Genomic DNA, 16842 nt, shown 5'->3' on the forward strand with positions numbered 1-16842 from the left:
AGAAAGCCTCACTTATTAGAGGTGGAGCCCGATCTGATTTCCGGCTCCCGCCTCCCGATCGAGAAAATTGCATTCGCTCCCGCCTTCGATCGATCACGAATCATCGCGATGTCTCGCCTGGCGTCGATTCGTTTCTTCCTGTTGCGAAGCGAAGCATCCCTTCGTTCCTTCTTGTTCGCGTGATAAAAGCTTCGGATGACTCCTTCGGATGACTCTTCTTGGGTTTAGAAGTCACATTTTGAGTTTTTCGTTGATTTCCTCAGAATAGAGGAAGGTTTCCTCCGGGCAGAGGAAGAGAAGTGCAAGCGGTAGTTTCTTGTGGCAGAAGGAAGAAGAAGAAAATTGTTCTCCCAAGGCTTCTTCTTGGTGGCTTGTGGCAGAAGAGAAATTGAGTTTATTTCATTTGTAAGTTTGTCTTCTTCGGTATATCTCGGTGTAGAGCTTCTTCGGTATATCTCGGTGTAGAGAGAGAAGAACAGAGAGAGAAGAAGAGAGAGAGAAAAGAAGAGAGAGCAATGAAGTGAGAGTGAGAGATTCCTCTTGTAAGTCGAGGTGATCGACGTTGTAAATTTTTCAAGTAGTAAAATCTTTTGCAACTCTCTTCCTGCAAAAAAAATTATAAAATCCTGAATTACGTAAATTTGTGTGTTCTTTTCTAGTGTGATTTTTCTCGTTCTATTTTTCACTTCGTCAATCGTATTCCTGATTGATTTATAGATATACCACATCAATTAATATATCTAAATCTCGCCACATCATCACCAAAAGTTCAGAATTCCATACATGAGCTCTAATACAAGAGCAGCTGCTCCCCCACCACCATTGCAAACCCCAACAGCTCCATATTTCCCATTTCTATATCCGAGAGCCCCTAATAAATGTAACAAGAATGCGAGCTCCACTGTACCCCAGGGGGTGTCCAAGAGATACAGCCCCGCCATGGGAACGCTATTTGCATACGTCTTACACACGCAATTCTTAGGTTATTGTGACTTATCCCCAATAGCATCTCAATAACATCACAATAACCTACCAATACATTCCGCGGTTCGACGCTCATCTTTTTCCTGTCATCTAACGGTTTTGTGAGGTTATTGCGGGTATTAAACCCAATAACAACGAAATAACTCTCAAATACCCCCCAATAACCGTCATACACACCCAATTCTGCGTGCGTATGACACGTTCGTAAATGTGTTCCTCACCATGGACATCTATTTTTTTCAGAAGGAAGTTTAAGGAGCTTCTGATTGACCACAGCAACAACAGAAAAAGCTTCATTTATTTCATAAAAATCAATCTGAGAAGCCTCCAAACCAACATTAGAAATAGCTTTCGGTATTGCAAGTGCTGGTGCTGTTGTAAAAAGTTCTGGTGCATACCCTCTGATTCTCGCTATGACTTGCAATCCTAGCTCTCTGGCCTTGCTCCACTAATACAAAGGCCACAGCACCATCACTTAAACTAGACGCATTTCCAGCAGTTTCAGTGCCATCACTCTCCTTAAAGCTGGGCCGAAGCTTTCTTAGTTAAATAGGATCAAATTTGTCGAGGCTCTCATCTCTATCCACAATGATCGAAGGCTTCCCTAAACCTGCTGAAACCTCACGTGTTAGAAACTCCACTTCTTCCTCACAAGCCGCCTGTCGCCTTCTCCGGCGAGCTCCCGTGGCGACTTAGAAATAATATCCTTATATATACATATTTAGTGGATATAACTGATAGCCAAAAGAAATAAATTCAAGAAATAAACTTACAAAAAAAAATCTTCTAAAAATTAATGTGAGTAATTATTATTTTATATACATTAAATTCATTTCTATTTATTTAAATATATTTATTTCATAAAGATTTAAAAATATTTTTATGATTGAAATGAAATAACTAAGAAAATGAAATGATTGTTTTATGCTTTACATTGTTTCAACTTTTTGCATTTTACAAAAAAAATAAAATAAATGAATTTAACACTTGAAAGAAATTAACTATAAGTTAAAACAAATATATATGACTATTAACTATAAGTTAAAACAAATATATATGACTAAGTCTATCAACATTCACTCATTTATGACACTAGTTAAGAATATTTTTATGATTGAAAAAAAATAAAAATATAAAATGAAATTATTGTTTTATGATTCAAATTGTTTTACCTTTTTGCATTTTAACAAAAAAGTAAAATAAATGAATTCAATAGTTGAAAGAAATTAAGTATAACAAATCTATATATGATTAAGTCCATCAGCATACACCCCTTACGATAGTAATTAGATTATTGTACTCTTGCACTTTAAAAGAAAAGGAAATGAAAATAGTTGTGCATTTATGATACAAAATGAAAATAATTATCTATAATATAATATGAAATTAATTGTAACTTTATTATATAAAATGAATTTTTTTTTTTTATGATACTGCTGAGTTGACTTGCTTAAAAAAAATGATAATAATAATTAATCAGTGCATAATAAAGTGATTTAATAAAAAAATTATAAATTAATAAAATAAAGTTTATTTTATAAATTGATCAGCATATTCCTTTGAGTTGACATGTTAGGCATCCGTAGAAAAATTTAATGCATAATAAAATGATAATTATTTACTAAGTTACTTTAAATTTAGAATATTATTTAACTGTTCTTTCATCACTTATCACTTATTTTACAGAAGTAGTGGATGATCTTGTGTATTTTGTTAGAATATATTGACTTACGTATTATGGATTAATGACTTTTATCTACTCGAATGTTATTATGAACTAATGTTACTGTTTAAACAGGTTTCCTGTCAACATCTAACCGTCCGTTCACGTCTTGATTATCTCTCAAGTTCTTACGCCGGGCCATGACATAGTTATACCATATAATAACAAATATTTTGAATGAGTTAGAAGCCAGTAAGTGGAGTGAAAAACTAGTTTAAATTTGACTCATTACAGTTACTAAGCTGGCTCACAATTTGAATTTTGTAACGTACACCCCTAATTGAAAGTCTTCTAATTCCTATTTGTTTTAGCAATCTAAAAATATAATTAAAAAAGGATTAAAAAATACCAATATGTCCTGAACAGTGAAACAAAATTTAAAATTGTTTAAAATTTGCATATCACAAAAAAAAAGAAAAAAAATGCTAACTGATTTAACTAATTCAATTTACTAGAATGAATGTCAGTTTTGCAAAATTACAACTTATAATCCCAATATTTTAGCCTTAAAGATGGCTCTGAAGCTATAAAACCTTTTGTCAAAAGCTGACTGAAATACATATTTGCCACTTCGCTGAAAGAATGATAGCTAATAAGTAATCTACATGGTTTTGGACAGCACCTGAAGCACTAACCAAGAATTAATTAGGCACATTCCACGAATTGTTCCTTGATGAAGATTTCCAAATGACCAAACCACAAACTAACATAATATTAAAAGGAAAATTTGTACCTAATTAAGCACGCAATGCATTCACATAATATTTTAATAAGATAAAACAATTTCACAATTAGAAAAAGAGTTATGGCTTCCTATGCTAGAAGGGACAAAAATAAGAAGAAAAAAAGTCAGAAGTAGACACATTAGATGATGCAGAGATCAGTTGGCTGCAGCAACAATGGCACAACGTGCGTCTGTGAAGGTAGAGATAAGTGCCCCTAGTTGTAGTTTGTCGTTGCATCCAAAGCTCAGCCTATACCTGCAGAATCACAAAAATTATGGCAGTCTAAATAGAAATATGATGTTGATTTTCTTAAAAAACATGTTTCTTTGAACCGCAAAATATTATTTGTTTTATGAATATAACTATGATTGGAAGTGTAAAACCCAAACTCTCATCCATCAAGATATCATCCGCTTTGGTCTAATGGGCTCACAATTTTATCCCACTGGTATAACTTCCCAATTGCTCACCCATTTCAGGAGTGCTCCCGCACGGGCACGTTTACATTTAAGAGTTTTTAATGAAACTCTAACCATTACACCAAAATGCCTCCCAAAATTAAAATGTTAAGCTTCATCCAACTTGAAGGGTGTCATAATCTTCCCACTTTAAATAACTGGCAACCTCTTTAGTTTTCTCATCTCAGAATCATCCTAGTAGATAGATTCTAGACGTGGCTCCCACCATTTAGCACTTTACTCTATTTAGGATTCAAGAGGCAGCTCCCATGGTGTAATAACTTGTTTTGTATGACACTTAGTTCTCATCTTCAAGCTTGTCTAATGCTCACATACCATTTGACATCTCAAACTCTCATCCATCGATAAATTGTTCGCTTTGGCCTAATGGCCTCATGATTTTGTCCCATTGGTATAAATTCCCAAAAAGTCACCTACCTCAGAAGTGCTACAGCAAGAGTACACAATTTTAGAATTTCTAATAACATTTCAATCGTCGCACTAAAAGAGGCCTCGATGTTTAAGAGTTCGGCTTCATTCTAGTTGAGGGTTTTCATAGGAAAGATCAATATTTCACAGTGCAACACGCTCAAGTGTGGTTTAATAGTTACTAAACGGAATTAAAAAAAAAAAACCATCAATACTTCATCCACATTTATATCCGGAAGCAAGAGGAGTGTGCTTTGCTTTTTTACATTGAAGAAACAATTTCTTCAATTCATTTTCATTGAAGAATATTAGATAAGGGTATACTAACTGAATTTTAGTTATGACGTTTAAAACCATTAAATTTACTTTGAGATGAGTGCAACATAACAATCGATTGATTATTCATTTATTGCTATAACAAAGTATAAGAATTTTAAAGCCCATCCTAACCAAATTTTTTTTAGAATATCCTCACAATTTTTTTTTTTCATTTGCATATTTTATAGCCCACACCCTCCCTCAAAATATTGAGGGAAAGCTTTAGCACAGCCTTTTGGGATCACTTTTGATTTTATTTTATTTTTTTTATATTTTGATTTAAAACAAAATATGTTTGGTATAATATAACATATTTAGTTGTTTTTTAAAACATTCAAAATAATTTTTAGAAGCTTTGTTTTGAGTTACTTGTTTTAAAAAATAAAAAATAAAAACATACAAAAAAATGTACTAAACAACTATGTTTTTAAAATAAATGCAAAAACAAAAATTATCCCAGACAAGGTCTAAGCTACTCATTCCATGGCACTTGTTAGGCAGATTAAGCTTCAGTATAGACTCAGTTGATTACAAAATATTAAAAAGCTCTAACTCTCTGTTTAGTAGTAACTAGAAGGGAAAGAAAAAGCTTCTTTTGTGTTTCAATTAAAAAAAAACAATTAAACTAGTAATTCATCAATTATTCTACTTCTATATTCCACATCCCTCCATCCAAAATCCTTCGCAGAAGTGCCACAGATTTCCCTATAATTAAAAAAAAAAAAAATCCCAAGTAGCTTCCATTTGCCCTCCTCCTACTAGCTGCTACCTTTCTTGGTATATTGAAATGGAAGTTGAAATCAGGACAGACATTATATAAGCAACCTTTACAGTTAATCCCATAATTGCCTTCACTTTACAAATCTAAATGTTATTTCATCCACAATGAATCCACTGTTATCATAAAATCAGCAAAGCAAGTTTAACCACTGATTTTAATGAAAAGCTAAATCAAGATAACCACAAATTGAAACATCAGTATAAAGCCTTCACAGTGGCATTAAAGGAAAACTCCCAACACCAAACTGATTCTTGGCTTACAACATCAGAAAGGGACTGAAATGTAAGAAAAAGAAACTAATTTCATACTCATAAAGAATGGAAAAGAGGCACATACTCAATATCAGCCAAGTCATTAATAAGCTTGATTCGAATATCCGACGGCATTTGGATCTTGAAAACAAATCTGCAAAAAGAAAATTTATCCAAGTACAAAAAGTAACAACTAACAAAAATTAGAGAAACCAATACTAAATAAAGATGCTTTATAAAACTTCTACTTACAAAGTAACCTCTCTAATAATGTCTACCAAAGCAAGTCCTTTCCTCATTTTGATATCAGATATAACTGGAGTAAAAATTGAGTGGTTGTTAATAATTATAAACAATACAACGACATACAAATCAAATTACAAAGCAAAAATGAATGAAAGCCGTGTGGTAGCATACATCTAAAGCTGGCTATGAATGGTTCATTCAAGAGCCAATAAGCAATCTGCTCTATATCTTTGGGCATTGGATTTCCAGTACAAAGGTACACAGCTTCTTCTGTTACATGTTGAAAAGCCATTTGGGTCGACTGCATATTAAAACAGACAAATGCCATACCTTATCATATTCAAAATAAATCTCATAGAATAATAAAGTAGAGTGCCAAAATAGTCCCCTGACTATTTACATGGGGCCATTTTAGTCCCTGATAAACATGCTGAATTATTCCCCAGATTTTTTTAATGTGGGATAAAATCATCCTAATAAGAGACAATTTCAATCTATATTAAAAGAGTGTGGAGATTAAATTGGCAATTTTATAGACTCCAGGACTAAAATGACCCCCTCTAAAGAGTCAAGGAAAAAATTTGACACTTTTCTAAATAATAAAGTAAATTGCAGCAAAATGCATAGTGTAAACCAGATTCAGCCTAGGGGGAATGAAAAGGAACATTCACTATGGTAAGAATTGAGAAAGCTAGCAATTATTTGATAGCATGAGTTCTTCATGAAAGAGCAAGAAGAGGAAACAGAAACTGGCCCTCATGCCTAGATTTTGGAATTAGGGGGCAGTTTGGAGAAACTCAACTATTGCACAAGTTATTTTCATGTTCTAAATAAAAATGTAACCTTTCTGTAGGGTGAAGTTAACAATTAGCATAAATTTATTCCCCTCCATAATGGCTATATTGAACAGTGGCAATCAAAATTACTTATCACGTGGGTGCTTTTATTCTTAAGGAGAGAAGGTAACTGAAGTAGGTGTCCACATTCACTGTTTAAGTATCAGAAACTTTTACAACAACAACAACAACAACAAGCTTTTATCCCACTAAGGGGGGTCGGCTACATGAATCTTTTTTTTTTTCCATTGCGTCCTATCGAGTGTCATATTTTCATTTAATTCTAATAAATTAAGATCACATTTTTTATACAATATGTCCAAGTCTTTCTAGGTCTACCTCTGACTTTCTTAATATAAGTTGAATCTAAAACATCTACTCTCCTAATCAGATCATCAGATGGTCGATGTTTAATGTAACCAAACCATCTAAGATGGTTCTCTCTTTAATTTTGTCCGCCATTGGAGCTACACAGACCCTATCATGGATATATTCATTTCACATTTTGTCTCTAAGTGTAAAGCCACTCATCCACCTAAGCATTCTCATATCGGCAACACTTAACTACACTTAACTGCAACACTTAACTTAGGTTTATGCTTCTCGTTTAAAGGACAACATTCAACGCCATAAAGCATAGCAGGTCTCATCACCCTCTTATAAAATTTTCCTTTCAGTCTAAACGATACTTTTCTACCACACAATAGGCCCGAAGCATCCCTTCACTTCAACCAACCAACTTGAATTCTATATCACCGTCACTTTGAACATCCCCATCACTTTTAAAGTTAGCTAAATGAAATTCATTTAAAATTTTTGAAACACAAGAATCAAGAACAATTTATATTTGAAATGCATTAACTAATCCTGCCAATTTTATAGTTATTATTCATTGAATATACAAAACTAGTGCAGTTATAATGTTTCATGCAAATAGAAAGGAATGTGTACTATAATATTTGTGTTACTATTGATGGTTTATTTACTGTTGCAAATGCTTCAATTTTGCTCTTGTGGATTTCCCTAGTTAGCTCTTCTAATAATATGCTTCCCTCCAACTTCTATGTTAAGGAGTTCCGAAAAGTTACTAATTTTTTATCTTATCAGGTGATAAATAGAACCTCCAAGTCCTATAAAATTCATGGAATGATTAAATAAAATTTATGTTTCACTTTGATTATTCTATGTTGTTTGATATGAACCCTTTGAGTGATAGCAAATCTTGACAACGTCTTGGGTATATTTACCCTTGTAATAGCGTAAAGCCTAGATCTTCAAATTGGTATTTCTATCCTTCTTATCTCTTTAAGTCGTTTAGTGATTGAAATTTTACCAAGTTCATCACTAACAATCTTTGTTTTATGGTATAAGTTTTAATACTATAGAACTTCAATATTTGTTTTAAGAATTTTTTTTGTGTGTGAAATTTCAAATTGTAGAATTTAAATTATTGTTCAAAATGAATGAATTTTATTTTATGATTTGGTACTAAAAAAGACTAACTTTGCTTAAATTAATGGCGGGAACTTGTGAATTGGGATATTTTTTATATTTTTGCACATTTCATCTTAAGTTAACATCAATGAACCCAAGACTTAATATATCCTATATTAAACTAACATTAAGGCATATGATTATACATCATGTCAATTAAAGTATAACATATTAATTGGGTCATTCAAAAAAATTAATAAACAATACATTTTAAATAGGATCGATTAAGTTATGATTCTAAATGAACACACTGTCACTATGGTGGGTATTAAAATTACATTCCAATATTTGATGGAAAGCATTACATGAGAAATTTTCAAATTGGAAGAATAATGTTGGAATACCTCTTTGAATATTACTATATATTTGATCATGAAAGACATAAAGGTATCAAATCAAAGCTAGAGAGCATTCTTAATCATTTTGGCAAGATGTTGCAATTGAAACTAAATTAACATGATCTGATATAAAGCATAAATTTAAAGAGCAACATATGTCATTTGGTGATTGTAGGGATCATTGAATATGCAAATTGGGTCAAACAATATTATTTTAGCTGTTTTTATGTTTTATTTTTCAGCTTTTTAGTTTTGAATTTAATTGGAATATGGCCATGATGTTGGTGCCTATAAGAATGAGATTTATTCACTTATATTAGCATTACTTCTACGAATTTGATAATTCCTTTTACTCTTGTCAAATTTCCTGGTCAGGACTTTTAATTCCATGCTGTCAGCCATACTTTTAGTTAGAGTATGTTGTTAATGTTACTATGGCTGTCTATTTGTTTTCCCTTCCTGAATTTGCACTGTAGCTCAAAAGCATGTTTGTGTCTTGTGGTTCTTCATGTGAGGGACCTAATTGAATTCCAGCGTTACTAATTATATGGGCTTTTCTTTTTCTTTTTTTTTTTTCTTTCTTTTTGATAGGTGTTGCTGGTTGGTTTCCACTCCTAGGTGGTTCTCTTTGCCTAAAAATGTATTCCCTACCACTAATTTCATTTTGTGCTCGACCTGATTACTACAGCAAAATCTAGCTATTGCCTATAGAGTTGAAAGTTCTTCTTTGGTTTAGAAGTTGATTTTTTAGAATAAAATTACTATTTGTTAAGATGTGGGCACGTTTACATAGAAACGTGCAGCTTTTTAATATATCTTAATAGATTCTGAGAATAAACTAATTTTTGGATCTTTTGGGTTATAAATAAAACCCTTGAGGCAGGTAAAACTCATTGAATGGTTGATAATCGGATAAAATTCACGTGCCCTCTTAATTTTAGTGTTGTTGGATGTAGATTCTTCCATGCTTGCAAGTATTGATGACAACATCTAGGGGATGGTTCAACATGTGTAGGTTTCCCAATCAGAAATTTCTATCAATATTATTTCTTCTAAATTATTTGATGATTTTTGTGATTAAAATTTTATCCTAACTATATTAATTTATGTTTTATGATCTGTATATTAATTACTGTAGAATTTCATATTTGTTATTATATTTTTTATGAAATTATAAATTTTCATGACTTCAAATTATTACTAAAAGAAGGAATTGTTTCTTTCTTAATTTTGCATCAATAAAAACTAATTTTTTGCTTCAATTAAAAGATGAGATAATATGTATTTAAGTGTACCTTCAGACATCTTCTAAATTTATATTAGTGAGCCCTTAAACATAAAACATCGTAGACCTAAATTTGAAAATACCAGAAATTTGATTTGTTGGAGATAAAAAGACCAACTAAAACATAACTGCAGTGACGACCATGACCAAACTAACCATTATACTATAAAACTAAAAAAGAGAATGTTGAGGGTAACATTAAAAATGTTACTCGCAAAGTTATTTAATCTTTTTAATAACGATATAATTTGGGGAAAATGAAGGTACAATGAAAGTATAACCCCAAGAAAAACAAGAGATGTTGTATAGTTTCGTATATTTCCAATTGCAGTAACACACCTCAAGCTTCACCAATCAGATGAGTAAGCTTCTCAATCTCTCAAACCAAGCATCCCAAAAGATGTAGAGCATGTCAATCAGAAATTAAATGGCTACAAAGAATCACCAAATTGTAAAGCAAAATTTTACTAACATAAACAAAATTCCCAAAGCATTCTATAAATTCTGCTGCTTTTGCAGGTAAAAGCATCGATACAACACTAACTTTGATAAGGTATTTAACATATTTTATGAGTTCAGAGAATTACAGGGTAAAAAGGTGCTAAAGTATGACAAAATTTAACAGCATGATCAAGGAAAGGGGGTTCTCCATGAATGATACACATAAATTATGATTTTAATAACCTTAACGGATCTTCTGCATAGAAAAATGAAGATTACCTGCAATATGTTCAGAGCTTTTCTCATGTCACCATTGCTCAATCGCACCAAAGCTGCAAAGCCGCTTTCATCGACATCAAGCCTTAACAAAGAAAGCAAAAAAGGTAATTTTACAATTTCAATTTTAGGTAAAGTTTGTCAACCAGTAAAAGCCTTTGAAGACACTATAAAGATGAAACCACAGGGACAAAATCCAAATATTTCTGATAGTACAAACCAAAAAGACATCAAGAAGCAATGCTGGCTACTGAAATTTGAAGGCATCCGTTCAGCAAGTGGTATACCACAGACATTTGCTCTATAGCCTCTACTTTTTTCCAAAATAAAATTAGAGTAAGGCGCAAACACTTTAGCTAGTGCTAGATATAAATTTCATGTGGAAAGTATATAGTTCTTGCAAATAACTTAAATTTCACCTTTCACAATCACAGATACACAAGTTTCATCAATCTAATCTCATAAACATCCCACATGAGCCTAAAATTCTATCAACAAGATGGCAGCTAAATTACAAAGAAGAAATGATGATGGCCATATCTCAATTTTAAATTAACTTGAACTAAAAATAAAAATTAGTAAGCTTTTAAATTTACTTTGCCAACATAAAATGAAAAAGGCAATGCATTTACCCAATTGTCTGAAACCAATACATACGATGACCAAGAATTTAGATACTAGCTAGGCTAAGCCAACCAAAAGCAATTAATTTTATTGGGCTAAATACATGAAACAATAAAATAAGTCCAACCACAACTATTTTAACAAATTTGTATCATGAGTTCTACAAAATTATACTGAGATTGTTAGATTGCTGAATCAACTGTAATATCGACTAACAAATATAAAACATGGAACAAGATAGCCACACAGTATATTCCATTATAAGTTTCCATACCTAGGACAAAGAAGGTGAAGGACCATACCCTTCCGCAGTAACTACATATTGAAGTCGTTCTTTAATATGTGCAGCATCAAGCGGAGCAAACCGAAATCGGGTGCATCTTGACTGTAATGCTGGAATGATTTTGTTGACATGGTTGCAGATAAGTGCAAACCTGGTGCTCTTTGTGTGTTTTTCAATCACTGCAGAAAAGCAACAGTAGATAAGCAGTGGGCATAAAAAACACACTAAAAGAACAAAATAATTTAGCAGACAGACCTCTACGTAATGCAAACTGTGCATCCTTAGTCATGGCATCCGCCTCATCTAGAAGCACCAGTTTTACTGAAAATTTTGCACTGCATAAACATATGAATGGCTTTAACTTTCCAAAAGTACGTATAATAAATGTTATAGATAAATATATACTAGAGTTGAGCCTTCTACTAAGACTAATAAAAAACATTCAAGATCCATGCAGCAACCTTCTACCATTTAGAATCGTGTCACACTTCACATATAATGGCTTGAGATGCAGAAAAAGCTGGAATATCTCCCCTTCATCCATGAAGTCATGTTTCAGCCATTGGTAACCGAAATAAAAAAAAAGCAAGAAAAAAACTTATAAATGCACAATGTTGGAACTATATGGCGAATATTCCACAGATTAACTCGTATCACTTTCCTGAATTTGTCAATTATGCAAGTACCTTAAGCATCTGTATACGGCACCAAGCGGGGAAAATTGCTTAAAACATAAATTGTCTTGCAAGCAACAGAAAGGAAACAGTGCATGGATGCTCAGTACATGCTAGCAACAGAGTTGAAAAATACGTCATACACCTTTTAGAGGAAAAATCAACACAAAATTCTAAGCAATAGCACTCTCTAAAATTAAGTTCCTGACAAATTGCTAGGTGGGTGTGTGCTTGTAGATCTTGCCAATTCCATCAAGGACCACAATCATGCAAAACGCAAATTAGATCAAATAAGAAAAGCTACCCGATCCACGTAACAAACATTGTGAGGAGTATTTCCTTACAATAAAAACGCATATGACCACAGTTTTGTGATTATGCTCGAATGTCCAAAAATTACAAAATTAACTTTACAAGGTAAGTATAGTTGTCAGCTTTTTTCCTTCTAAATAAATATTTTTTTAGAGTATTGAAAATGTTACATGTAAAACAAGTTTAGCTTTAATCTAAGCTATAAAAAATTGGCTTAAATTTTTAGCTAAAAAAAGATCTCAGATCATCAACTGGCTTGATCCACTCCTTCATTCCCTGTCAGAGAATAACGGGCAGAAATCCTAAAGTTAGAAGCAGAACCTGACGGTCGTTATAGATACCAGTCCATAAAAACAAGAGAAGAAGTTAGATTAAATTATCTCCAATTCCTCCGCCCTCTCGAAATACAAAACCCTTCGAAAAAAGCAATTCCACTAATCCAAAATAGGAGACAAAAATAAAACAGCCATTTCAAATTAAAACCCAGGATGAACATTACAGGAAACATTGATCTTGCACGTACTACAACATATCAATATAATAAGTACAAATTGTACATAATTAACATCAATTACCATCCATAAATTATGGTTAGCCACTTCATCAAGCCATGTACTTATGGGTCCATCCTCACCAATCTATGCGCAATAATTTTTTATAACTAATTGTATTGATACAGATTTTTTATACTTCCTATCAAAAAACTCTTCTAGGGTTGAATAAAGGTAGGTCAAATGTTGAATAAAACTGAAGCAATTCAGATATCAAATCTTATTTCTCAATATTTAACACAATATCAGATACGGGGAACTAAAATGTCTTCTGCCTTGTCTCAAAGTCAAAGCACTACGGTTATCTCTTGAAAATTTCTTTGAGAATAGTTGTCTTGTGTTTCGCTCGAAATAAAGATCCATCTTCTTTTGTTTAACTAAAGATCTTGCAAGGATCCCTTGTTTTGCAAGGTATCTATACTTGCATGGTGAAAAGTCATTTGTTTATTATGAAAAAAAGAAATTTTGAAAGGATAAATATTTTGCACTAATCTATCAATTCAACAATACAACTGCTCGACAAGTTTCTACAAAAAAAAAAAAAAAAAAAAAACGGCCGGCCTCCCCCCAGGCATCACACTTCCAAGAGGATCAAGATCTCATATGTGGATTTCGTCTTTCGCTTTATATGCTGACGTGCGATAGTGGGTTGAGCAACTTAGTATGCATCCTCTGCTGAGTTGAGCCATCCATTTTGCTTTAGAATATTTTGCATTATTTTACATGCATAGTGAAGAATCTCTTGTTCTCATAAAACTCGATTATGATTCTCAAGACCTTCCAAGTCCGGAAAAACTTTTGAGCTTTAAAAACAATAGTTCAATTCATTTTCGCATTTAGAAAATTTCCACACAACTATGATTTTGTGAATCACATTGATGATTCACTTATCATTGTTTCTCGCCAACCCCCACATAAATCGTGAATTTATCCGCACTTGGTTCATTATTGTCATTATAGTGAATACATCAACAAACAATTTAAATATTTTTAGCGTCAAACTCACAAATAAACATTACTCTACTCAAATTTAGATTTCAATTATTTTTTTATGGGAAAATGTTTTGGGAGGACATTAATAAGAGTGATCTTATAGTGTGTACATAACCAAAATTAGTTTAATAACAAAATAAAAATGCAAGATTTATTACATAGAACTTAAAGTTTGTTGCTCGAGCGATTGTCCTCAAAATGAGACCATAAAAGACACCAAATTTATGAAAAAAAATTTACGAGTTTATAATTACAAACACTGTTTAAATTTGAGCAATTGATTATTGAGGTATTTTTTATTCGTGAGGCGAGATGTAAGCCTTGAGACTCTCTTAGGCGTAAGCCTCACGATTAAAAAATTATGCAGTCAAATAAATGGGCAATAACATATATTATAAGTATATGAAAGGAATGCATTAACATGATAACATGATATTAATATGATTGTGCTTTCATAAAGATAACTAAGTAACTCTTTCTTTAATTATGTATTTCGTTATGATCACATTGATATATGGATGTATATAAAAAAATTAGTACAAGCCTCTATAAAACTCATTCGTTAATTTTATAAAATAACTTTTAATATAATATTCATTTTGAATATTTCACAATACTAAAAAAATAGTCTCCCATTTTAGGATATGCATTGGTAGATGGAATCGTGGTGATAGATTTAAAGGTAATCCAATTTAATTACATATAAATATAATTATAATTATGAAGACCTAATGCACTAAACATTTGCAATTCCATTTCTTTATTATCCTCGTAACTCCTTCAGAACTGAGTAACGGAAAGCTTGTGAGAGACCAAAGTGTGTGATTTGACAAAACAACAGCAGGTGGCTGCGGTGGCGACGGCTGCAAGAGGATCGCGCAGTGGCATCATCTGGTGCAAGCTCGGATGTAAGCATGTCAGTTTGAACAAAACAGTAATAGATGACTTGTGGGATACAGGAGCTTGTGGGTTCAAAGAAATATGCATTTAAATACCTAAATCAATACAAGAAGGATGTCTCATCAAATCTAAGGCAAAACACGTCTTATTGCATGTCTCGTTGATGTTGAGGAGTGCGCCTCGCGTGATCCAAGCGAGGTTTACACCACAATGCAAAAAAAAAAATCTACAATAACACAAAGAAGCACCTCTAATTGCGCAATTTTAAAAAGTGAATACAATAATGTAGCCAGTATTTACAATTGGAATATGAGATTGCTAATTACATCTAAAAAGGCCTCTCAAAAGGATTACTATTTTGGTCTAGCCAATTTATGGATTGAATTAGCGAATATACTTTATAGAAAAATGTCTTTTGAATTGCTTTTGGATATTCAAGAGGTTCACGAATAAAACAAAAGAGATTAATTTTTAATGAAGCTTTGTCCTATATTTAAGGCAATTCATTCAAAATTGATAAATCGTGACCCTTCTTCATCGTTGGAGAAGTGCTTTAGAGAACTACATGGTGAGGAGAAATGACTTGCAAGACAAATCATATTTCAACATCACGCACATGAGAATGTGATTGCACACGCCGGGAGGAATAAAGGAAGAGACATACAATAGATATAATGCTATGCTTATGAGGGTTAGAAGCATATTATCGCTAACCATGCAAGGAAAATTTGTCATTATAATAAAAGTTGCATATGAGTAAAAATACTCAACAATATTAATGAAATTGACACACAAATTAAACACAAGCAAAACTTAATAATGAGACTGTTGGCTTAGCAACCACTGATAAATTTGAGCTTACTCCTTAGACAGTGCAACCAAAAATAATTATAGTCATATCTGCTATATGAATTCTACGTATGGATAACTATTCTCTTCATCTTGATCTGTGGATTTTAGTACGATTGATATTTCACGTCTCCTTCACAACATTTGAACATATTATGGATCATGATCTATTCAATTTTTAAACGATCAATTTACCTATCGCTATTAAGATAGCAACCATACAATGAAAGTTGTCCTCATATCTTCTATGCTTTCAAATTATCTCACTCAATAGAAAATTTAACTGATAATAATTATGATATTTACTTTTTCTGGGATGGTTGCACTATCCAGGATCAGAAGACTAAGAAAATACTCATAAAGGGGCCTAAAGTTGGACAACTAATTCTCTTGCATCCTTCCATTTAAATGGTGGTTTCATTATAATGTATTACAATAAATAAAAAACAATGATCTTTGGCACAAAAGATTAGGCCATAGAAACTCCATTATCTTATCTCACTTGATAAAAACATACTCCAATTTATTAGAAAGTAAAGATCAGCTTGTTCCTCATATTTCATTGACCTCTAAATGTATAAATTAAAAAAATGCAACTCTTTCTTTTCCATCACATGCTATTTGTGTCATTTTGAATTGATTCATAATGATGTGAGGGGTATCGCTCCAATAAAACATATGCAAACTACAGATATTTTATAACTTTCAAAGATGATTTTAGTAAGTATAACTAAATTTAAAATGTTTACTATCTTTAAGAAGTTGGCATGCCTATATTGAGGCTTAATTTTCATCTCCTATCAGAATATTGATATTTGTTTATGGGAGTCTCTCTCTCTCTCTCTCTCTCGCGCTCTCGCTCTCTCTCTGTATCTATATGTTAAGGAGGGTAGAGACTTGGTCCACTTCCTTGAATTGGTAACCTCGACACTTATGAAAATTATTTAAATTTATTTCCTTATGTATTTTGTTCCTTGCTATAGCTTGATGCTTCCCTGTTTTTTTATTTAAAGCAGTTGTCTTTCTTCTATTGATAGGATTAAGGAAAGCTTAATTAATTAATTAAGCTTT

General features: G+C 32.3%; 1 protein-coding gene and 1 pseudogene across 1 annotated transcript in view; both read right to left on the reverse strand.

Moving 5' to 3' along the window:
* Nucleotides 1-758: 758 nt before the first annotated feature.
* On the reverse strand, nt 759-2166 carry LOC110038872 (annotated as a pseudogene).
* Nucleotides 2167-3421: 1255 nt separating this feature from the next.
* Nucleotides 3422-16842, reverse strand: part of LOC110038883 (replication factor C subunit 3) — a 20520-nt gene continuing 7099 nt past the window's right edge. The window contains exons 3-9 of the mRNA XM_020743801.1: nt 11748-11827; nt 11512-11671; nt 10589-10670; nt 6087-6216; nt 5922-5985; nt 5755-5823; nt 3422-3687 (exon numbers count right to left, since the gene is read on the reverse strand). Of these exons, the coding sequence (XP_020599460.1) occupies nt 3588-3687; nt 5755-5823; nt 5922-5985; nt 6087-6216; nt 10589-10670; nt 11512-11671; nt 11748-11827 (685 nt within the window). The 3' untranslated portion in view covers nt 3422-3587. The remainder of the gene's footprint in view (nt 3688-5754; nt 5824-5921; nt 5986-6086; nt 6217-10588; nt 10671-11511; nt 11672-11747; nt 11828-16842) is intronic.

The sequence above is a fragment of the Phalaenopsis equestris genome, unplaced genomic scaffold (assembly GCF_001263595.1).
Source record: "Phalaenopsis equestris unplaced genomic scaffold, ASM126359v1 Scaffold234231, whole genome shotgun sequence".
Lineage (NCBI taxonomy): Eukaryota > Viridiplantae > Streptophyta > Magnoliopsida > Asparagales > Orchidaceae > Phalaenopsis > Phalaenopsis equestris.